Raw genomic sequence first — 25,025 nt, forward strand, 5'->3', positions numbered from 1 at the left:
ACAGAGACTGGTGGGAGGGTGGAACGAGCGTCCAGTTGAGGTAGTGAATGCGGGCTCAGTTTTAACATTTAAGAGGAATTTTGACAGGTACATGGATCAGAGGGGTATGGACTGGGTGCAGGTGAGTGGGACGAGGCAGAAAAATGATTCAGCACAGACTAGAAGGGCTGAAGGGCCTGTTTCTGTGCTGTAGTGGTCTATGGTTATATGATTCAATTCTCTCAACTCCCCGCAAATTCTTCCCCTTCACTTGTACACTCGGGCTATTTACAATGGCCAATGAACCTACCAATCTGAACACCTTTGGAATGTGTGAGGAAAATGGAGCACCCGGGGGAAAGCCCATGGGGAGAACGTGCAGACTCTGCACAGAGAGCACCAGTGATTGGGATTGAACCTGGCTGAACAGAGCTGCAAAGCAGCGATTCTGCCAGCCGCATCTTTTGCGCTGCTCTGGGTTGATCCTCAAAGGGGTGGTGCGGCCAGCATTTTGATCTCCTCTCGTTTCTCTTCCCTCATTTCTTGCAGAATGTTTGGCTTTGTGGCGAAGAAGCAGGGAAGCACATCCGACAACGTCTGCCACCTTTTTGCCGAACTTGACCTAGAGCAGCCAGCATCCGCCATTGTGAACTTCATCACCAAAGTCATGCTTGGACCGCAGAAGAGATGAGCCAGGGGTTTGTTGCGTTCATGGACAAAGCAAAAGGTGTCAACTGGCTGGGCAAGAAGGGTAACTCGCTCCTGCTGCGTCATAAGGGGAACAAGCTTCTTCCAAAACATCAGTCTTCCTCTCAAAGACGATCCTTTCTCTCTCTTTAAAATTAACTTGCTCTTGCCTCTTTGTAGCTATTCAATTTGTATGAGATTCCTTTTAATCTCAGCTTGGATTCAATGCCTCCACTTGGTGGCATGACAGTGTTGAGTAAGAACCTGCTCCTTCCCAGCCTAGTGTTTCCCATCCCCCCAAGTAAGTGAAGTCTGTCATGGCGAGGCAGGCTGATTGCCTGCATATTTCTTGCATTCCGCTGTGCCAAGGATTCTCATTGTAACTGCCTGTGTTAAAGGTGTTTCGATCATTGAGTGAAGCTGCATGTAAAAAATACCGAGTACGTGCAAAATCTATCGGGCGATCTAAACAGAGGGGAAAGGGGCCATGATGATTGGGACCAATCTTGGATCCAGATTTGTGAAAGCAGGAGCTCACTCAAACTCCAGACCACCCGATGCTGCAGAGTAGGTGTCGCTAGCAGCTCAGAGAGTGTTCACAGCAATATTGTGGTCAGTGAAAGGCGCCACCATCCTCTCTGTGCATTGGCCTTTGGATCTGTTCGGGGAGCAGGTCTAACTTCTGAATATTTTTTAAAAATTTAAACCACAATTACATTTTAATTAATAATGAATTATATAAAAAACAATACATGTGGTATATATAATCCCAATCCCTCCTCCTGCCCCACCACTCTCCTCCCTCCCATCTACCCCCTAAAAGAAAGGAAGAAAAGAAGATTATCAGAAATACACACACAAGTTCAAGTCGACTGCTGTGAAGCTGAAAATCACCTCCACAACGAGTTACTGAGAGTTTTAAATCTTCAAACCGACTTATTGTGAATAGGGGCTCCATATTTTTTTTAAAAAGTGATATTTATCACGTAAACTATAAGTTTTTTTTCCCCAAGAAGAATACAAGATCTCATTCCCAAATCCATAACAGAATTCCAAGTAATGGCTACAAATTTTGTATAAATAGCTAAAGCTAATGGTAAAAATTCAATTTGATACATAGTTAATTTTAGACTAACCATCTTATCATCTCCCAATAAGGATAACATCGGGTCAAATGGGAGTTTTACCTTTAATATTTTCTCTAAAAACATTTTAATTTGTGTCCAAAAAGGTTTAACCTTAGTACGTTGCCAAGTCGAATGAAAAAATGAACCTATCTCTTGGCCACATCTAAATCGTAAATCTGATGATATTAACCCTTTTTAATTTTTGAGGAGATAAATATAATTGATGTAAAAAATTATATTGTACCAATCTATATCTTGCACGGAGCCGGTCTAACTGTAGTATTATTCCGACAATGAAAGTGGACTGACACTTATCACAGCTTTCAGTGGAAGGCGGCGGGAGAGTGAAATTCACCAGAAGGTGAAGGGTGACGGGATTCTTTGCTGGCAGCTAGAAAGCAGCTTAACTCACCAAAGCTTCATTTTGTTGAATGGTCAAATGAACCTGGAAACAGGGCAGTTCTTGTACACAAGTGAACTGGAAACGAGCTCCACACTGCAGACAAACTGAGCAGGCAAATTAAAAGAGCAGAAACACCGGCAACCTCTCTCCCAATTAGATCGAGGCAAGGTCTCCAGAAAATATAGTCAGTGAAGGGTAGCTGCAGATTGAATTGTGTGGAATGTCGCCACAGGGTTTGATTGACAGGGGAGTTACTTCTTGGGTTCGCATGGGGAGAAATTGGCTTGATTTTGGTGATGTCAGCAGAGGCTTGGTGAGGGATCAAGAGTTGTACCCACTTGTGTGGAATTGTACCCCATTTCCCACTGACTGGAGAGAATGAGGGGGGAGAGGTTGGAGAGACGTGTAATTGTACATGGTCAATTAAGTCTGCAGCAGGTTAACAGCAGGGAACACAAGGCAAGCCACGGCTTTCCCGGGAAGTGACCTGACTTTCTCTCTGGGTAGCTTCTAATTATCTTCCAGCACTTTCCCAAAACAAATATCCATTTGGAGACCAAATTTGCAAGAGCTTCTGTCTCTGGGCCATTACATATTTGACACAAACTTAGGACCAAGCATGAGTGAATGGAAGCTTTCCCAGATGTGAGCACCACCCCGTCACATCCAAATGAGACAGAGTGTTGATTTTTGCCATACTTCCCCCAGGATGGACAGAGTATGGTCATTCCTTTGTTTATTCTCAGTATCAAAACAATAAATCCCATCCTGTGTGCTGCCCCCACCCCACACCCCCTGCCCAGTGCCCAGATCTACCCTTGACCTGAGACCTGCCCAACTGCTGCTGTTACAAGATCAAACCAGCAACCACAAAGAAGGCCTATCACACAGATGAACAATTACTTTATTAACAAAAAAATACACCTTCAAACTTTAATTCAAAATCCCCCCTTTTATAACAATGCCCACTGGTTATGCAAATCTCTATAACAGCGTAAAACTAATAAATTCCCCAGCCTAAATATAACATAAGTAATCAAAGTCTAAGTTAATTTCCAACCAGCCCACAGAAAATCTTAGACACAAAACACACAAGACTCACAAAACTTTGATCTCAACCGAAGCAAAGATCATAAACAAAATTCAGTTTGTTTGGTGAACTGAAGCCAAAAGATCTGTGAAAGAGAGAGTGAGAGAGAGAGAGAACAAAATTCGAAGTTGTCTTGTGTTGCTGCAGAGAGAGGAACAATGACTTGGTCCAGATCCTTCTGGCTGCCTTCAGAATGTTCATCCCTTTTAAAATGCCCAACATTCTAAACTGTCCTACAGATGACTCATGCTCTGGGCTTCCTTCCACTCCACAGCACCCCCAGTGGTGGTTTATCGTCCAAGTCCATTTTGTGCACATGCTCAGTCCGTCTCCCACTCTCAGCAGTCCACCTTCACCTTGGCTCTCTAAGGCAAACTCACTTTTTAACATAAAACCACACAACACATAGGCCAATACACAACACAGAACTCTGTAACACTGCACAAACCCCTCATTCTCATTCCATGTGGTAGCAATGTTTGAGGTTGAAGACCATTCACAAGAGCAATGGAAGGCTGTTAACCTGAAATGTTTACTCTCTTTCTCTCTCCACAGATGCTGTCAGACCGGCTTGGTCTTTCCAGCATTTTCTGGGGTTTTTTTTTAATGTTAGATTCCAGGCTTTTAGATCACTCCCAAATATTGGCCGATGGTCTCCCGGGATCTCAGTATCTGCCCTGCATTTCCCTCGCACTGCCTCCTCCCCCGCTGCACCTTCAGGGCCTCTGCCCATCACCTGTCTGGTCTTGACATCAACACACCCCAAAGAGTTGCCTCATTCTGACCCTGCTGGAGGCTTTGTGGGACGTTCCGCTGGGTTAGAGTCCCTCAAAGGCGTGTGTTACCTATTGGTGGATGAAGAGCATTACCTCACCTATATTACCACCAGAGTTTCTCGTTTCTACCGAACACTATCCAAAATGTACCTTTGAGTGGTGGATGGTTTTGTGCTTGGCCTCCCGAGATGGCCATCTAATTTCACCCTGGGGACCCATCGACCCCACCATCTGAACCCAAGTGAGCACTTGCATACCCTACAGCTCTTCTGCACGTCAGGGTTTTGTATAGGAGCATTTATTTGCCTTTGAAGAGCAAGTATAAATAGCCTGGGTCTCTATTGTAAACAGGAACCATGGACCCGTGAACAATGACTGCTCAGCTTCAGACCCCTGGATATATAATATATAGTGTGTGTATGTAATATATTGTGTTGTGTATGTGAATGTGTTGGTGACAAACATTGGAGGTGATTTGATCTCAGAGTAGAGTCATGATACCTGACATGCTGAATTCATGTGATAGTTTTTGCTGTGCATATTAAATCTGCCAATGCATTTTATTGGAGCACGTAACTGAGAGACCCTTAGAAACGGTTTAGATGTTTCGCTCCCGTCGGGTGGCTGGATGCAGATTATGGATGTCTGGGCCTGAAAGCACGGCTTCCCCTCCGGACCGCTGCAAAATCTTGGCCAGCGCCAGTAGAATGAACAATCAGGCCATTGTTGCACTGCAGAGAGTGGGATCTCGCTGTGTTTCACCTCCAGCAGATGTTTCCTTCTTTGTAGAACGGTTTGGGACATCTCAAGGTGATGGAGGAATGCAATTCTTTTGTTTTTCAATCACAACCAACAGCAGAACTGGTGAGAGGTCACCACAGACCTCAATGTGTCAACCGTCCAATACCCCTTACCAATGACTTTTCTCTGAACACATATGCAACAGGTCTTTTACGGATAACAAGGGGGCTGAAGGATCAACAGTGGATGGCTGAATGGGAAGGATTTTCAGCAGCTTTTGATGCTGAGTGTGGTGTAGCTCATCAAATCCAAACCCCCCTGCACAGTCCTTGTCCATAACACTGGACAACGAAGATTTTGCTTCCTGAACACTTTGGGGTGTATTTTATAGATTTTGGGCTGCTGATCACGAAAATCACCTCAAGATTTTCCTATCACATACCGTTTTTTATATATAATCTATTTTTGCGATTACCTATCATATTTTAAGTCGACTTCAAGCATACAAAACCATGAGGTGCAACATGTCGTTGAAAATTCATTTTCTGCGTTCGCACTTGGACATCTTCCCGGCTGATCTCAGTGCTGTCAGTGAGGAACACGGTGAAAGGTTTCCCCAGGACATTGAGACCATGGATAAGCAGTATCAGGGCAACTGGAATCCATCAATGCCGGCCGACTATCGTTGGACACTGACATGAGAGGCATCAGATGCCGAGTACAAATGAAAATCAGTGGCAAAACATTTTTAGGTCAGTTGAACTGACGCAATGTGTCAGCATCACGATGCGATTAAATAGGCTGAATTCAATCGAAGTTAATTGAACATTTCTCCGACTTCCTACTTGATGCAGCAAATCTGAAATTATCTTTGTGTCGAGCTTGAAGTTGTCTATCATGATCCCCAATTGTTTTTCAGGAAGCAAAACCATTCAAAAGAAATTGTTGTCCAATGTTATTAAACCAACCTGCACAGCCATTTTGCACAAAGGTCACTCATCGTAAAGTGTGAAAATTTGTCTTTTAAAGTGGCCTCCTGGTTACGTGCTTCAGTAAAAAGAGGAATCACAATCATTCATTTCAGTAAATAAAAATATTTTTTTATGTTCTTATTCAGATATCAGCACGTCAAAAATATTAATCCAAGAGATTTCAATATTATGATGATAAACTGTCAGAAAATATCAGCGAGTTACTGCTAAATGTGTTGTAACCTTTATGTGTAACAATATATTCGAACAAGTTTGGCTTCACAGATTAGTCAAGGTTGGGACTCCATTGAAGAACGGGCAATGTTGCTTTTTCTTGTTTCCGCCAGCGAGGGCGGGGAGGTTGAGGTGGCTGTTGGAATTGGACGATGAGAGAACTTAGCAGCACGTCCCCTTGTCAGTATAGGTCTGGGTTCTGGAAGTTCCTGGGTTGGCAGCTGGACTCGGGGAGGTGGGGGGGGGGGGTTTGGTGAATAGTGAGAGGGCAAAGTGGATGTGGGCTGTGGAAGCAGAGACCACTGGCCTGCCTCTTGCCTGGAGCTAGACACATGGTGTTAGGCCACAGGAGATGAGCAAGGCAAAGGTTGGAATGTTTGGGGTACTGTAGCACAGTTGTAAACACCCTAAGGCCCAAACCATTGATCCAAAGACACAAGTTCAAATGGGGAGTTCAGATACAGTAATTAATCAGGGATACTCAGATACAGTAATTAAACAGGGCTCCTGTTATAATGCATTCTAGAAACAACCTGATTCTCATCATGATGTACGACAGGAAAGAAAATTGGCCATGCTTACCCTAGATTGACTCCAGACCCGCCAACGTGGGTGGCTTTGAGCTGCTCTTCTCAGAGTCACGAGACTCAAGAAATTATTACAAGTTCCCTGGGCTGAACAGGTGGCGGGGAGGTGAACGAGAGTGAGAGGCCCGCTCTCCACAACCACCCATTCAACCTCCAGCACGTTATTTGTGTTGTGTCAAACCAAACAGCGGCCTTTCTGATTTGCCCGTGGCGGGGGTGGGGGGGAATTATCCCTTCTGAACAATGACTTCAAGTGCCCCAGGGGATGAGGGGTGGGAGGTGATGGTTGCTCATCAACGCCTTTAAACCCACTCTGCCCATGGGGTGGCAGTTGTTAGTTTGCAAATCTGTGAGGCTGAGGTACCCGCTGGGCAGTGTGTCAAAGAGCTATATATTTGAAGAGCTTTCCATATACTGTATATTACATATTTTAATCAAAGTCTATAGTTTTATTTGTATAGCTCAGACATTTCTTTTGCCTGATAATGGAGAATTTATGGAAAAAGCTTTAGTTAAGAATGTATAATATATTATACTTATGCTGTTATTTTCTTTGTGTTTGTGGTCTGATATCAAACATCAACTAAAGAAGTGCTGTGTATTCAGACGTGCTGCGCAAATATCTGTTGCCGAGTCCACAGTCTGGCCAAAAATACGTGAAAGATCACCTCGTGTTTTCTCCGGTTGAGTCACCCTCTGAGGATCCAACCCCACCCCACCCCCCGCCCTTTTGCGCTGAACCTTCATCTGAGGCGGTCCGGTGGCAGGTGGTGCTGGCCAGGATCTCAGTGGGGACATAAAAAAGGGTGGGGTGGGGTGGGGTGGGGTTGCCTCCTCGGCCCATTCCTAGGCACAGAGGCTGCGTTGGTGATGGGGCCTTCCCCGGTCGATCCGTCTGCCAGCGTCAACTGGAGCGCCTAGCTTCCGGGCAGAACTGGATCCTTCTGAGAAATTCAGGGGCTGGGAAGGGAAGAAATGAATGTTCTTTTCATCTGTGATTCACCCGAGATGCCACCACAGTAAAAGGGCCTCTTCCCTACCATTAGCATGGGAACACACACCCTTCATTCACCTTATGCTTTGTGAGCCCATCCTCACTGCCTGAGTTTTTGTTTGATTATTGCTCCCTTGAAGCACCTTGGAATATTTTTACTGCATTAAAGGTGCTATAAAAATGCAGAATGTTGTTCCTATCCTTTCAGCGCATGGACCAATTAATATGGATCAATTACACAGAGGGGTTGAAGGATGCTCTGAAGCTGCCTTGTTCACTGCCGGGTTAACCATTCAATGTCAGGAGGCCAACATTTGTTCACCAGCCTGGATACTCCCCCCCCCCCCACTCCCACGTGCCCAAGACCGCAAGAAACACAGCTCAGACCATCGTGAAATTGCCTTCCCCTCCTTCAACTCCACCTCTAGTCCCTGCTGCCTTGTAACAGCAAGTTAAAAGGCCCACCCCAGCCCTGGGCACACGCTTTGCCCTCCTCCTGTCAGGTCGAGGTCCACGAGCGTGAGATCACACCCCACCAGACTCAAGGGCGGTTCCTTTCCTGCTGTGATCAGACTCCTGAATGAACCCCACAGCGTTAAATACTGTTGCCTTTGCTCCTTCCTGACTGACCTCCCTCCCTCTGCATGTTCAACTGCTGTATTCCGCACCGGTTGTCCACCGGGCAAAAGAAACTTTCTCACTGCGCCTTGGGACAATAAACTTGAACTTGACGTTGGCACGAAGCTATTTGACAACCATAACTCCGCCCTGTCCTGACGTACACACGCCCATCGCTGGCCAGGGCTGTCAACGAGCACAAGGGGGCGCTGGAGGGAAGCTCCTGGCAAAGGGTTGAGCAGCACCTGCAGGCTCCTGTCTGCCTCCCAGGCAACGTCACGTCTGTATCACCTGAGTGCGCTCCGCCAGGTTCTGTTGCGGGATGGTATAAAGGGCAGCCCATTTAGAGGCCAATCCTGACGCCAATAGCAGCACCCAACCGACGTGTATTCACCTCGGTTCCCTTCCCTCCACATCACGGCGCGGCGCCCCTCCCACTTCCCAATGCAGCGCGGCCCCACACCCTCCTCTCCCCATCACAGCTCCCCCCCACCCCCTCCCCATCACAGCTCCCCCCCACCCCCTCCCCATCACAGCTCCCCCCCACCCCCTCCCCATCACAGCTCCCCCCCACCCCTCCCCATCACAGCTCCCCCCCACCCCTCCCCATCACAGCGCGGCCCCCCTCCCCATCAAAGAGCGGCCCTCCCTTTCCCCACCCCTCCCACTCCCTCTCCCCTCCCCTTCCTCATTATCCGTATGCGGTTCCCAGCGGTGGGGGGAATGTTCCACCTGCGCCGCTTGCTGGAGAATGTCAGCTGCTGGTCGCAATTTGTTCAAGTGGGTTTTTTATTTCCGAGCCAAGGTCTTGGAACTCGGTGAAGGACAGAATTGAATTTGTTAATAAAATAGCAGCCGCTCGAAAGGTTCCATTTTTTTTTTAAGAAACATCAAAGTCTGCAGACACCGCCGTTGAAGTAAAACACTAAGCGCTGGAGAAACTCAGCAGGTCAAACCGTGTCCCTTGATGTTGCAAAGATAAAGAGACAGAACCCACGATAGGGCTGAGTTTCTCCAGCGTTTACTGTTTACTTCAATCACAGTGTCTGCAGTTTCCTTGATGAAGGGCTCACTCCTGAAACGTGGGTTCTGTCTCTTTCTGTTTAACCTGCTGAGTTTCTCCAGCCTCGTGTTTTTATTTTTAGAAATGAGAGTCAATAATGTCATAATTGAAGCCCCACTCATGTCCTTCTGGGGAGGAACTCGACCCTCCTGACTAATTTGACTCTACCCTCAGTAACTTCAGTGCCCCTGTGAGATCTCCCAATAAAGAGGCACTTGAGGACTGAGTTTAGTTGCCAGAATCTCATGAGGACAAATCATTTATTATTTCTGTGAAATGCTGAGCTGCGTCAACGAGAAAACAACTCCTCAACGCACAAGGTGGCGTGAGGGAAGCAGCTGATGGCATGGGTACAATTTGAGAGAAGACGTGGTTCGCGCAAAGGTTACGGTGATGAGACTGAGAAATGACCAACGACAAGGCATCAAATCCCGTGCTGTCTGTCAGGAGTTTGCACGTTCTCCCCGTGTCTGCGTGGGTTTTCCTCCGTGGGCTCCGGTTTCCATCCACCCTTCAAAGCGCACCAGGGGTGGCACGGGTTAGTTATTACAGCGCCAGCGACCTGGGTTCGAGTCCAACGCTGTCAGGAGTCTGTACATTCTCCCCATTGTCTGCGTGGGTTTCCTTCCCACCCTTCAAGTTCCTTTATTATCATCTGATTGTACTGATATACAACTCAATGAAGCAGCGTCTCTCCACACCATAGTACAGGCACACAGTCCACCTTACACATAAATGACATCAAGATCCTTTTATTGTCATAAAATGGGAAATTTGCTTTAGTCTGGCATAAGGCGGACAGAATGGCCATCAGCAGAAATTGCCAAAAGCGCCTCTTACAGTTAGAGAAAGAGAGTCCCTCCAGAATCACCGCGTGTCCGTGCATTCGCCCCAGTGCTTCCGCAGCCGCACAGACTCCAGTCCAAACCATCGGCAGCCCGAGCTCCAGATCCCAACCTCCGAGACGATGGGGAACCCTTCAGTGCCCTCTCGCATCCCGGCTCCGATACCTGGTACCCCTTCAGCCGGCACCCCGGTGTGAGCAGCGATCGTACACAGCGATCCAAACTAAATATCTATAAAAGAATTTACGGGTTTCAAAAATGTACGGGGTTGTCATCGCAAAATCAACCTGGAGCTGTTCGAAGCATCGAACTGAATCGTGCAAACACAAATGAGCAGCAGGAATAAGTCCCTGGGATTCTCGAGCCTGCTTTACCGTTTTATCGTAACCTCAAGAAAATAAATGATAACAGGGGAAGAGTCGGGAGGTCAGTAAAAGGTTAAAATAGGCCTGTATTTACCAGAGATCTCGTACTGTTTGAGATTTAAAGGGGATGGTGAGAAGTTGCCTCCTGCGCCTGGAATCAGGGCAGAGTCTTGGGAGAAGGGGTTCGCCCAGTGAGGACTGAGATGAGGAGAGATTTTGGAGGCTTTGGAATTCTCTGCCCTACAAGGCTGAATGCTCAGACATTGAGACTGGAACAGATATTTTGGGGTAAACAACAAATCGAGAGAACAGAAGAACGAGGAGCAGGAGTCGGCCATTCAGCCTGTCGAGCCTGCTCCGCCATTCACGGCTGATCTGATGATCATGCAGGACAAGTGTTTCATCTATATAAATAAATAACTATTGTTTCACGAATACGAGAGCCTCGGGTGGTCAATGCAACCAGTTCCTTTGGTCGTTCAGCATTCTCATTGCCTGTGGGAAGAAGCTGTTCCTCAGCCTGGTGGTGCTGGCTCTGATCCTCCTGGATCTCTTCCCCTATGGGAGCAGCTGAAAGATGCTGTGTGCAGGGTGGAAGGGGTCCTCGATGATTTTGCGCGCCTGCTTCAGACAACAATCCTGGTAGATCATGTCGATGGGGGGAGGGAGACTCCAGTGATCCTCTCTGCCACTCTTATGGCCCTGTGGATTGACCTCTGGTCCATTTCTCTGCAGCAACCGTACCGCACTGTGATGCAGCCGGCCAGGATCCTCCCAACAGAACTCCTGTAGAAGGTTGGCATCATGGTGCCCCGTAGCCTTGCTGGCTTCAGTCTTCTCAGGAAGTACAGTCGCTGTTGCGCCTTCCTGACAAATGAGGAGATGTTGAGTGTCCACGATAGGTCACTAGTTGAGTGAACTTCAAGGAACTTGGTGTCTCCACTTCAGAACTGTGATGTTTAGTGGAGGGTGGGTGTTCCTGGTCCTCCTGAAGTCTACGATCATCTCCCTCATCTTGTCCATGTTGAAACACGAGTTATAAATAAATAGTGCAAGAAAAAAGTCAAAGTGAGCCAGTGTCTGTGGTTCATTGATGATTCAGGAATCTGATGGCAGAGGGGGAAGAAGCTGTCCTTGTGCCACTGAGTGCTTGTCTTCAGGCTCCTGCACCTTTTCCCCGATGGTAGCAGAGTGAAGTCCTGGGTGGTGGTGGGGTGGATCCGTAAGTCCACGCTGTCCAAAACCCAGAACCTCTTCCCCCCACTCCCCATCCCCAGCTTCTCTTCCCCTTGATGTAGTTAATATCTCCCTTTCCCACAATATCCTGAGTGAAGTGTGCCCCTCAAAGCACTGACTGACCCACTGAGACCCTCAAGCTTCTCTTGCTGAAAATAACAAAGAGATCTCAACTAATGTTGTTAAGATAGGCAGAGCTGTGGATAGTGAAGAAGGGTTTCAAAGCTTGCAGAGGGATTTAGGCCAGTTAGAAGAGTGGGCTGAAAGATGGCAGATGGAGTTTAATGCAGATAAGTGCGAGGTGATACATTTTGGTAGGGCTAATCAAATAGGACATATATGGTGAATGGTAGGGCAATGAAGAGTGCAGTAGAACAGAGGGATCTAGGAATAATGGTACATAGTTGCCCGAAGGTGAAGTCACATGTGGATAGGGTGGTGAAGAAAGCTTATGGTATGTTGCCTTTATAAATCAGAGGATTGAGTATAGGATCTAGGATGTTGTGTTAAAATTGTACAAGGTATTGGTGAGGCCAAATTTGGAGTATTGTGTACAGTTTTGGTCACCAAAATATAGGAAAGACATCAACAAATTGGAGAGAGTGCAGAGAAGATTTACTAGAATGTGGCTGGGGTTACGGGGTCCAAATAAGTTAGGTCTTTCTTCTTTGGAGCGTAGAAGGTTGAGAGGGGATTTGATTGAGGTATTTAAAATTATTAGGGATATAGAGTTGATGTGGAGATGCTTTTTCCTTTAAGTAAGGGGGATATACAAACTAGAGGACACGAGCTGAGAGTTGGGGACAAATGTTTAGAGGAAACATGAGGGGGACTTCTTTACTCAAATATTGGTGGGTGTGTGGGACGAGCTACCAGATGAAGTGGCTCGATATGAGCATTTAAGTGGGGTTAGGTGGGAAAAGGTGTTCGGCGTGGAGTAGAAGGGCCGAGTTGGCCTGTTTCTGTAATTGTTATATAGGTCATAGGGGTCAGGTGGAGAGTGTGTTTGACATGGAATAGAAGGGCCTTGTTGGCCTGTTTCTGTGCTGTAATTGTTATATGGTTATAATAACCTTGTTCCACCGGTTCAACTTGATGTCTCACAAGTTCCAAATAACACAAAGTCTATAATAAGACCTACAACTATATGAAATACCATAAACTGGGAGCACTAACTTTAAAACTGGTTGTTTCACATTCTCTGCATTTTGGGGGGCAAAAATAAAATATTTTATTTTCAAAGTAAATTTCTGTCAATCATCATGTTCCAGTAAAGAATGGTTGTGCGATGTGGCAACGTGCATATCATCTCTGCACAAAAATCCCCAAATGCTGAGCTCCGTGAAGTAGTCCGCACACTCCAGGGGAGAGGCCAAGTGGCGGCTGAGCGATGATTTGGGCCAGGTTCCTTCCTGAGGTAACCTGTGCGAAACAGAATGAAAGGGAGACGCCTGTGTGTGCAACACGACAAACACCACTCTTCAAAACAAACCTGGTATGTTTCCATGAAACAAACTTGCCAATGGACCATTCTGGTGCTCGCACTCCTCACGGGCCTCTTCCCATCTTGCATCGGACCCATTCATTCCACCACCACCCCAACCCCACTGCCCCTCTCTTCAATGGTTCTTCACTGCTTGCTGGGCCAAGAAGTTGACTGCATCCCCAGAGTTCAGGCATTGATCCTCAGGGTGGGGGGGGGGGGGGGGGCTTGTTGTCAGATTTGTTGAGCTATTAACAGGGTTGAGGACGACGAATGTGAGGCCATACTCTAATGCTGATGACCCAAGTGGCCTCTTGTGCTCTCACTGTGGTGACTTGGAGACTTGAGAGTATCCGGGATTCTCTGCCCATAGAGCTGCAGGGTGCTCCAACCTGAACCCTAAACTTAACCCTCACCTGAATCCCAACCAACCTGAACCCCAACACAAACCTGTACCCTAACCTTAACCTGAACACAAACCTGAATCCCAACTGTTACGGAATCCAGAGGACCCCAAAAACCAGCAGTAATAGATATTCACTGCAACACAGGGTCACTTAAACAAAAGTTGTTTTTAATTATAATTGAACAAGAAAACAGAATTAAACTTCAACTTAACCTACTTACTTAATCTATCTAACCTACTTAATCCCCCCCTCTAATACTAAGCACAGGTGTGTGTAATGCATATTTAAGATTAGAAAAGTTCTTTGGATCACAGTCCAATCTCACTGGTTGCAGGCAATTCTTGTACTGTGCACAGAATTTAACATTTATGAAGTTCACCAGTCTTTGGTGCTTAACAGGCAAATGGTTACCACTCAGCAGGGTTCTTGCTGGTTTTCAGAGAGAGATTCCTTTTCTTTTTTTTTTGTAATTCTTTATTTATCGCACTATGAACCATATCAACCAATATATTTACAGATGTATCTCTTTAAATATTCACAGTGACATTTTCTCTTTTTTTCCCCCCATCCCTCCCTTCCCCCTTCCCACCCCCTCCAAAAACAGTAAATATTGGACATATAAAATACAATAAAACAATATCTTTATACAAAAGGAATACAAACAAAAAAGACGTGTCATCTACTTATACACATCAAATCTGATCGTGTTTATCTTCTTAACATTTGAGGTGGTGGTGGTCCGAGACCTGCTCTTTCTGTTTTGTTCCATATATGGTTCCCAGGTTTTTTCAAACATTGTAACTTTTAAATTCTATGTGATATTTTCCCAATGGGATACACTTAAACTTGGTTATATATTCCATTAATGTTTATAGTCATATGGTCCAACATGGCCATCTTATATCTTTATTTTCACTTCTTTTCCGCCTCTTCACCACCTCCAATGGTTTTTCCATTACTGTTTTTTAAGTTTTCCTTTTTAATCTCAATATATGACAACGCATTTAAGACATGAAATGCCCCAACAATCCCCACAAGCAATAACCCTTTAACCCTAAATGAACCTCCCCTCCTTGGATTGTCTCCTGTCCCTTGACGGCAACCACAACTCCGCTTTCCATTCGATTTGCGAACTTATTTGCAAGCGTCAACCGATTTCGCAGTGACCATTATTCTCCCCCCCAGAGAACACTATTTTCCTATACTTATAACAAAGCTCTCTATCTTTTTTCCCTTCGTCCCCTTCTCTTATCTATCTTTAAATCTTTATATATACATTATCTTTACTTTATATTTTTACATATTTTTGTATATTTTCTTGCCTGTCATCCTTCTTGTCACTCCTCCTCCTCTCTTCTGTCCTGCAAATGTTCAGCAAATTCTTGGGCTTTTTTTGGGTCCGAGAACAGTTTATTCCATTTCCCAGGAATGAATACTTTGAGTACTGCTGGATGTCTTAATATAAAGTTATACCCTTTCTTCCATAAGATTGTTTTCACCAAGTTGAATTCCTTCCTCTTCTTTAAAAGTTCAAAGCTTATGTCCGGGTAAAAATAATATTTTTTTGTCCCTTATGTTCCAATGGCTTATTGTCTTCTCTAACCTTCTTTCTTGCCTGCTCCATATGTTTACTCTTGTCATATATCTTAGAAATTTTACCAATATGGATCTCGGTTTTTGATGTGGTGGCAGTTTTGGTACTAGCGCTCTATGCATCCTTTCGATTTCTATTTCTTCATGTGAATCTGTCATTCCCAGCACCTTCAGGATCCATCCTTTTATAAATTCCTTCATATCTGACCCTTCTTTGCCTTCTTTCAGGCCCATTATTTTTATGTTGTTTCGCCTACTGTAGTTTTCCAATATGTCAATTTTTTGTCACAATAAATCTTGTGTCTCTTTAATTTTTTTCTGCTCTCTTCCAACTTCCCTCTCAAATGATTTATCTCTTTTTCTACAGCAGCTTCTCGTTCCTCCACATTTTCTACTCTTTTCCCTATTTCAGTCATGACCAACTCTAAGCTTTGCATTCTGTCTTCAGCTCTTTTCATTTTTCTTTTGATTGAACTAAATTCTAATGATAGGCATTCTTTTAATGACCTAATTTGTTCTTCGAAAAAGGCTTTATCTAAACTTTGTCCTTCTATTTTACCTTCTTTCCTTTGAAATTCTTGGTCTTCTTCCTCCGCTTCTTCTGTGTCTGTATCTATGTCTGTGTCATCTTCTCTTCTCTGTATCTTTGTATCTTCATCCTTCTCTGGTGAGCTGCTTCTGTATCCTTGCTGGGCCTCCAGCTGCTGTGTCTCCTGTTGTTGGGCCTCCTGCTGCAGGTCGACACGTTGTTGGGCCTCCCGCTGCAGGTCAATACGCTGCTGGGTCTCCTGCCACAGGTCGTCCCCCTGTTGGTCGCCCCGTTGCCACTCACCCTCTTCCAGCCCTTCATTCTCTTTCTCACCACTCTTCTTTTCTTCTTTCTTGTTTACTTCCCCCAGCCGAACACCCCGAAACTGGGCATCTCTCAGCTGGCTGCTCCGCAGCTGGCCGCTCCTCAGCTGAGTCCCCCTCCCGCCGGTGTTAGCTTTTCTTTTACTTGCGCACTGCGCATGCGTGACTCTTCGCGCATGTGCAGTTGCGCACCTCTTCTTGGCTCTGAGAGCCATTTTTGGAGTCTGCTGGTCAGGAGGACACCACTCCTCTGGGGACTCACCAACACCGGAGATCGGCTGCTCCTCTCCACAGTGGCTCTCTGCTCAAACATGCAGGTAAGGTCTTCTTCTTTCTTCTCCAGTGATTTTCATTCTTCTCTTTTCTCTGTTATTCTTACTTTTTCTCTTTTGGGTTCTGTCTCTTCACTGTAACTTTATCTTTCTCTTCCTGTATTTTATGTTTATTGAGCTCTGCTTTTTCACACTTTTTTTTCTTTTCTCTAGAGAGGGCTGTTTCCACCCAACCAGCCACTACTCCATCATGTGACTCCCTTCAGAGAGATTCCTTTTCCAGGACATCTGCAACTGATTCCTTCTCAATCAGTCTTGCTGACGAAACTTGCCCCCTTCAGGGTTCTCCAGATGATCCTCTTTCTTTCAGGTCACCTTTCACACTGGCAGTCTTCTCCTTTGACCAGGCAGCCTTCCAAAGTTTGCCAGCTTGTCCCTCTGGAACTGATTTCTGTGACTCCTTCTCTTTCTGTTTCACACCCTCCCTCTCTGAGAGCAAAACTGTTCTGGCCTGCCTGCAAAGATCACATACTCTCCCAGGCAAGTTCCTGAATGTTGCTACTTTGTTGCTCCTCTGCAATAAGCATTCTGCAAAGGTCCTGCAAAACTTCTGTGTTTTAAAATGTGTGTGTGCAAGCTATTCTAACAATTCCTCCCAAACCACCTCGAGATACTCTGTCTCACCTTCCCCCTTTAAAGGGAATTTTAACTCTTGAGTTAAAATTCAGTTATAACTAAACTCTTAAAAATCACTAAAGAGATAACATACACAATATATAACATGTTATAATACAGTAATTAAATTTTGAAAGTATTTTTAGACACGATAATTTTAACATCTTGGCAAACAATCGGCAATCACATTTATTTACACTTCTGATATGGTTAATTTGCAGATCATATTCTTATAATATCAAACTCCAGTTTAACAATCTTCTGTTTTTATTCTTCATTTTATTCAAAAACACCAGAGGATTGTGGTCAGTGAATATAACAATTGGTTCATGAGAGGAACCAAGATACACGTCAAAATTCTGCAGAGCAAATATGATAGCTAACTGTTCTTTTGATGAATATTGAATTTTTTTGAAAAGTAGGCAACTGGATGGTCAATTTCATTATGTTTTTGCAATAAAACTACACCTGCAGCTCCCTCACTGGCATCCACTGCTACAGAAAATTATCTGTCAAAATCATGAGATTTTAACACAGGGCAATGGCATAGCATCTCCTTTAAATTTTCTAACGCTGCCTGACAATCTTTAGTCCACACAAATTTCTCCCCTTTCTTCAAAAGATTGGTTAAAGGAAGAGCAACCTCGGCAAAACTTCCTAAAAACCTTCTCACTGCTTTCTTGCCATTGGGAGTAGGAAACTCAGAAATTGCATTCACCTTAGCTTGAATAGGTGAAAATTTGCCATGGCCAACTACATAACCCAAATTTGCAAATCGACTCTTTGCTAAATTAACAGTTAAGTTTGCTTTGGATACTCTTGCAAACAATTTGTCCAATTGCCTTAGATGTTCTTCCCATGTGTCACTTTTTGTGACCAAGTCATCAATATAAGTATCTGTATGAGTTAACCCTTGGATTTCAGAATTAATCATCCTCTGGAATGTTGCAGGGGCATTTTTCATGCCAAAAGGTAACACATTATACTCTTATAAACCGGATGGAGTTACAAAAGCTGAAATATTCTTTCCTCTCTCAGTTAAAGGCACCGATAACCCTTCAACAAATCCAACTTAGTCAGAAATTCAGCTTTGCCAATTTAATCAATACAGTCATCTATTCTTGGAATAGGATAAGCATCTGTTTTAGTTACTGAATTAACCTTCCTATAATCTGTACAGAACCTAACAGTTCCATCTGGTTTTGGTACCAGAATACAAGAAGAACTGCAATCCAAGTTCGAAGGTCTAATAATGTCATTCCTCAACATATATTCCACCTCCTGATCCATGATTTTACTTTTCTGAATGTTTATTCTACATGGGTGCTGTTTTATGGGATTTGCCTCCCCTCCAGCTACATCATGGTAAATCACTGATTTGTATATTTCAAAAGTAATTCTTTCAACTGCATCTGCTCCTGTAACTTAAGATGTCCTGACTTTTCCTCCAAATTTTCCAAAATTGCTGAGTTAGACAGGCACACAGGAACCATGGTTTCTTTAAGGTTACCCTCACAAGATTCTGTTTCCATAATCTTACGATCCACCACTTCCTCCACTCTGTCATTAGCCAAAACCTCTGATTCAGATTGTTCTCCACTACCCTTATCCTCATAATAAGGTTTCAACAACAATTCACCCTCCAAGTCATATCCACAAGCCATTTCTTTAGTCTCCTGTTCAGTTACTGCCTTCTCCCTTAAACTAACAAGATCTGCATCTATTTTCTGTTGCTGAATTAACTCTTTCCTTGACAAAGAGAAATCCTCACTCTCACAATGACCCTGCCCTTTCAAAAGTACTTCACAAGTACTGGGCAAATCTCTATCAACTGGATTTTCTTCAGCTGTCACCATTTCGTTAGTCACAGACCTAGTTACCGCACATGCAGGATATATCTCACCATCCTCTCTAACCACATCCTTACTAGGCCGATTTGTCAATCTTAAAACTGACCCAACTTTATCCCCTGTGTCAGTCCTTTGATCCACAGTTAAAACACTTTCTAACAACAATGACTGAGCAGGCCCAGTATCTCTAAGAATTTTAACTGGAACCTGTGGTTCTCCCTCCTTTATTGAGACAAAGCCCTCTGACACAAAAGGCTTGAAAACATCCATGACCTCCTTACCAGGTTTGGCACCTCTGCTCTCCTTAAATTCCACTGTTTGAATACATGCTTCTGGTAAAACCTCTTTTTCTCTTTTCTTTTTCAGGACTAGACAATTTGCAATCACATGACCAGGTTTCTTACATAAATGACGTACAAATGCAGAAGTTCTGTCCTTTCCTTCATCTTTTCTTTTAACATTTTCTCCAGACTTTATTTCAGGCCTATTATCCTGCTCCATACTAACCTTAGAGCAGGTTTATGAATCTGTTCCACATTCGCTCTCTGAAAATGCCTATTATTCTGGAATGTACTTTTGTGAATCAGAGCAAATTCATCTGCTAATCTAGCCGCCTGTGGCCACGTCTCTCTCATCCAGGTATAATTTAATCTCCTTTTGGACATGCCTTTTAATTTCCTCTATTAATATTAATTCTCTCAATCTGTTAAAATCATTGTTTATTCCTTTTGAGGCGCACCAACGGTCAAAACACACAGATTTCTTCAGAGCAAAATCCATATAAGATTGATTCCATGTTTTCACTAAACTCCTAAATTTTTGTCTATATGCCTCTGGAACCAACTGATAAGCTTTCAATATGGCTTGTTTAACAGTATCATAATTTGCCACCAGCTGTGCAGTCAAGCCAGAGTGTGCAATTTGTACTTGTCCCCTTCAAAACACTTTGGAGGATTAAAGACCATTTTTCTTTTGGCCATTTTGAGCTCTCAGCAACCTTTTCAAAAAGCTGAAAATTGGTATCTATATCTCCCTCATCAAAAGGAGACACTAGATTTACCTCTTCCCAGGAGTTACAACCTCAGCTCTCTTACTCTCCTCCCTCTCAATTCTCAACCTCTCTAATTTAAACTTTCAGCTAACTCCAACTCATATCTCCTGTTTTTCAGCTTCCTCTGCCTGATATTTCCTCTGTTTCTCAGCCTCTTCTCTGCTTTTCACATTCTTCTCTTTGCCTTTCAGCCTGGTCTGCCTCATATTGTTGTCTCTGCAACTCAAAATCACGTTTCTCTCCTTCCTCTTGCACCCTCAATTTTTCTAATTCCAATTGCAACTCACCAGATCTTTCGTCTGGAAAATCTTTTAAGTCTTTCTGAACAAATTTACCCTCACCTATACAATATTTCACTATAATCCTCTGAATTTGTACTTTCCTCATCCACTGTTCAACTTTAGTCAGTTTTAATGCCCTAGAAATGACCATCAGTTCCTCTTTTCTCTTGCTCCGCAGCTCTGCAAGTGATGGTTGTATCAAAAATGTATCGACATCCATTGCTGCTGTTTTTCCAGGCACCAGCTTTAAGTTCACTTGCAAAAATTCCAGAAACAATAACTTGCAAAACAAAAACCCAATCAACTAATAAATCTCCAAATTGCAATGTTGAAATCCTAAAGGACGAGTACCCATAAAATGTTACAGAAGACCCCAAAAACCAGCAGTAATAGATATGCACCACAACACAGGGTTACTGAAACAAAAGTAGTTTTTAATTATAATTGAACAAGAAAACAGAATTAAACTTTAACTTAACCTACTTACTTAATCGACCTAACCTACTTAATCCCCCCTCTAATACTAAGCGCAGGTGTGTGTAATGTATATTTAAGGTGAGAAAAGTTCTTTGGATCACAGTCCAATCTCACTGGTTGCAGGCAAATCTTGTACTGTGCACAGAAGTTAGCATTAACAAAGTTCACCAGTCTTTGGTGCTTAACAGGCAAATGGTTACCACTCAGGAGGGTTCTTGCTGGTTTTCAGAGATTCCTTTTCCAGGACATCTGCAACTGATTCCTTTTCAATCAGTCTTACTGACGAAACTTGCCCCCTTCAGGGTTCTCCAGATGATCCCCTTTCTTTTCAGGTCACCTTTCACACTGCCAGCGTTCTTCTTTGACTAGGCAGCCTTCCAAAGTTTGCCAGCTTGTCCCTCTCTAACTGATTTCTGTGACTCCTTCTCTCTCTGTTTCACACCCTTCCTCTCTGAGTGAAAAACTGTTCTGGCCTGCCTACAAAGATCACATGCTCTCCCAGGCAAGTTCCTGAATGTTGCTACTTTGTTGTTCCTGCAAAAGTCCTGCAAAAATTCTGGGTTTTGAAATGTGTACAAGCTGCTCGAACAATTCCTCCAAAACCATCTCTTAAGAAACAGGAAGGAGCAAGAGAATTGGAGAAAATTGGAAGTCGAGAGCTAATGGAACCAGAAAGTGCTGGGAAGATTCAGCAGGTCTGAAAGAAAAATAGTTAATGTTTTAGGCTGTGTCTCCTCTCTTTCTGAGGAAAGGGCTGTTAGTTTTCAGTGGCAGAGAAAGTAAGGCAGGGATGGGCAGAACAGAGCTCTGTGATAGCATGAGATATCATTACTGAAGCAGTTAGAGCCAGATATTGAGGTATCCAGACACCAGGCAGGAACATGGGATTGAATGGTGCTGCAGGCAAATGGCCCCCAATGGTCAACTGCTGTGTACTTAAATATACTTCTCTGTGGATTGTCACCTTGCCCTGGTGAAGCTTATGTGGTCCTGTGATCCCGAGAGCAATGCCATCTGGAGTTCTGCTCCTGGTAGGGCCACCCATGGTGGTAAGGTCAAGGGTGAGGTCCCTAACAAAGAACAATCCAACCAAGACCTTGTGATAGTACAGATCTATCAGCAATGTACATAGTGTATATAGTTACTGTATCTAGACTGTGCTTACAACGATTGGCTGAGAGCTAAGCCACACCTATTGTCTGGGCCTTAAAGGGTTGTGTCCCTAGCCAGGTCGGATCATTCCGGACTGGTCGGCCACCTGTGAAGAGCTCCTGTCTTTTGCTAATAAAAGCCTTGGTTTGGATCAACAAGTCTTTGGTTCTTTCGACGAGCTCTACAGACCTCAAAAGTGGGACAGGCTGACGAAGCTACTCTGAACTCAACAGCTTTGAAGGCGGATGAAGGCTGCAACAATCCCCTGCTATTGGGACTAGTTGGCTGATTTGTGAAGTACCATGTGCTTCTTGGAGTGAAAGATCAACTACACACTAAACAAATACACACACAGGTGTCTTCGCTCGGTGGGCCACTCTCCAAGATTGGACTCATAAGCCACTTGAGAGCCCATAGGAACAAAGACCGTCATCCTCGACCTCAAGGGATCGCCATGACAATTACTTAAATATGAATGTCATTGGAACATGCAATTTACCCGCTGCTTGCAAACCGTGGGCCTGTGTGTCAGCCCCACAGTTCACTAAACCTCAAAAGGGCAAACGTTTTTCTGGTCATGAAAAATTCTGCTGGAGGTGCCTTCAGGAGGCATGGGAGCAGGAAACGTTTGTACGATGTACTTCCTGTTATTTGTACACCAGCTGTCAGGGTTGTTCTTGCATTGATTAAAATGGAATGCACATTCCAATGACATTCCTCCAAAGGAAGGTTTCAATTTAATTGGTTAGTTTCTCGAGATCAATCAGGAGATTAAGGGGCCCGAGATGAAAGCTGCAGGAAATTCTGCCCCCACCTTACCTGAAATCCATTCCCAGCCGGGAAATGAAAGGTCCTTTGCAGCAAGGTCTGGGCCTTTGCCAGGGGTTCAGGGGCTGAACAGATGGTGTGCCACCTTGCATTGCATCAGTTTTCTCCCAGTGTGGTTATCCTGAAGGGAACAGAGCAACCAATTTGCACACAGCAAACTCTCACAAACATCACGGTGTTAATTACACTGGACAATGAAGATTTTGCTTCCTGAACACTTCTGAGTGCATTTGATGGATTTGGGGCTGCTGATCACGAAAATCGCTTTAAATTTTCCTACCATGCACAATTTTTGAGATAGAACCTATTTTTGTGATTTCCTGTCATATTTTAAGTCGACTTCATGACACATCCAAAACCATGAGGCGCAACATGTCGTTGAAAATTCATTTTCTGCCTCCACACTTGAACTCCTTCCCGGCTGATCTTGGTGCCGTCAGTGACGAACACGGTGAAGAGAGGTGTCAGATGCCGAGTACAAATGAAAATCAGCGGCGAAACATTTTTCGGTCAGTTGCACGTGTCAGCATCACAATTCGATTAAACAGGCTGAAAGTGACCCAGCAAATCTGAAGTGATCTTTGCGTTGAGCTCGACGCTGTCTCTCATAATCCCCAAATTGCATTTTCAGGAAGCCAACCTTTTGAAAATATTTGTTGTCCAGTGTAACCACATCAGGTTTTGGGGATCTTGAATGGGGGGGTGGGGGGGGGGGAAATCGTGGCACTGGGCAGAAATTGGTTGCTCTCTGCAAATAGCACCACAGGATCTTTAACTGGGAAGCAGGCAGGGCTTTCTTAGGCGCAAACGCACTCCTTTAACAGTGTGGCACGCCTTCCATAGCGGAGTGCCCCAGCCTTGCTCTTTTTTTTGACTGACCCTGAAGGTGAAAGGCGGCCCTGCCCGGGGGAAATCACACGTTGCTCAGATCACAGCGGGCTCAGGTGCCTGCCCCACCCGCCCTATCCCAGCCTACCGCAGCCTCCCCATTGGCCGAGCGCTTCCCTCATTTGACAGCCATCCATTCAGAGAAAGGAAGCTCCGCTGTGCCAGCATTGATTGGCCGGATCGCGGAGGGAAACATCGTGACGGCACAAGGCAGGAATGCCCTTGTGAATGTGACGCGGGCGCCGCTGCATTGGTTCTGGGTCGGCGTCAATCAGGGGCTTCGCCTGTTGCTTCCAGTAGCAGTTGGGCAGCTGAGACTCCGCAGAGAACTTTCGGGGATCTCGCGTTTGCTGCTATGGAGGGCGTGTTATATAAATGGACCAACTATCTGAGCGGTGAGTCGTGCGGGCTCGCTGCGCGCATCCCGGTTGGGAGTCAGTCAACACGTCGCGGACACTTCGCCAGAGTTGACATTGTAACTTCAAGAGTCCATGGACTTGCACAGTCAAGAGTTGGAGGTCGCTTCTTTTAAAATCTGTGGACCCCCCCCCCCCCACCACCACCACCCCCACCCCCACCACCACCACCACCTACCTACCTCACCTCACCTCCGGGAAGCTGGGTTAGGCTCACGGTTCAGGGTGGACTGCGTAACGATGGGAACTTTAGAATTGTTGTCTCCCTGCCCCCCCCCCACACACAGTCTCATTTAACCCTCCCATCGTCTGGTTTGCTTGACGTGGGACCTGGCTTTATTCCCGAGCTCTAGTTCAGAACGGAGCCTTTGCATTCCTGTCTGATCTCGGTTGTTCTGGAGTACAGTTCGTAGCCGCAATGAGGGAAGGGTCCCCCACCCCCTCCCTCCCTCGCACGGGGGGGGTTGGGTTACACTCGCAATGTAAATAGGGAAGCTGGGTAAATTAAAAGAATGTAAGTCTTTGGTGGGGGTGGGAAGAGTTGTCGTTGGGTGAAGGAGGTGCGAGGAAATGTGCTTGGAACAGAACCCCCTAACACAGCGGTTCTCAACCTCCTTTCCACTCACATCCCACTTTAAGTACTCCCTCGGCCATAAGGTGGGAAGAAAAAAGTTGAAAACCACTGTTTTAATCGTCCCTAATGGACTCGTTATGTGGACGGTTTCAGAACTCCAAAGGAAATGGGCCAATGACCATTTTTCTCAAGCAAAATCTTTCACTAACTATTGGGTCTTGAATAGTGATTTTCAACCTTCCCTTCCCACCCACCTTAAGCAATCCCTCACTAATCACAGAGCACCGATGGCAAAGGGATTACTTAAAGTGGGATGTGAGTGGAAAGAAAAAGGTTGAGGAACCACTGGAACCATACTTCACGAGGGAAGGGTTAGATTATTAGAATAGTTTTTGCATTTTGCGGTTTTCTTCCATACATTGTTTACAGCTATTTGTCAATGTACATTTACTTTGTTATTCTTGTTATTACCCATGTATGTGTGTGTATATATATATATAAAGATATATA

At 44.9% G+C, this 25,025-nt stretch overlaps 2 protein-coding genes and 1 long non-coding RNA gene across 16 annotated transcripts in view; 2 read left to right on the forward strand and 1 right to left on the reverse strand.

Annotated features, from left to right (window-relative positions):
- The window catches only part of LOC138747322 (tensin-2-like), a 263,792-nt gene extending 256,650 nt beyond the window's left edge, over positions 1–7,142 (forward strand). For all 11 annotated transcript variants that reach the window (XM_069906427.1, XM_069906430.1, XM_069906428.1 and 8 more), the window contains one exon: positions 529–7,142. In XM_069906427.1, coding sequence (XP_069762528.1) covers positions 529–670 — 142 coding nt within the window. In that variant the 3' untranslated portion in view covers positions 671–7,142. The remainder of the gene's footprint in view (positions 1–528) is intronic.
- Positions 7,143–13,005: 5,863 nt separating this feature from the next.
- Positions 13,006–24,199, reverse strand: LOC138747340 (uncharacterized). The gene is made up of 3 exons (XR_011347433.1): positions 24,124–24,199; positions 22,629–22,758; positions 13,006–13,138 (listed from the first exon to the last, which is right to left on the reverse strand). It is a non-coding gene; the product is annotated as an uncharacterized lncRNA (long non-coding RNA).
- The window catches only part of LOC138747338 (pleckstrin homology domain-containing family A member 3-like), a 42,569-nt gene continuing 41,215 nt past the window's right edge, over positions 23,672–25,025 (forward strand). For all 4 annotated transcript variants that reach the window (XR_011347431.1, XM_069906448.1, XM_069906449.1 and 1 more), the window contains exon 1: positions 23,672–23,920. Coding sequence is in view for 3 of the 4 variants with exons in the window: in XM_069906448.1 (XP_069762549.1) it covers positions 23,881–23,920 (40 nt within the window). In the remaining variant the exon portion in view is untranslated. The remainder of the gene's footprint in view (positions 23,921–25,025) is intronic.

The sequence above is a fragment of the Narcine bancroftii genome, chromosome 12, assembly GCF_036971445.1.
Source record: "Narcine bancroftii isolate sNarBan1 chromosome 12, sNarBan1.hap1, whole genome shotgun sequence".
NCBI classification, from domain to species: domain Eukaryota; kingdom Metazoa; phylum Chordata; class Chondrichthyes; order Torpediniformes; family Narcinidae; genus Narcine; species Narcine bancroftii.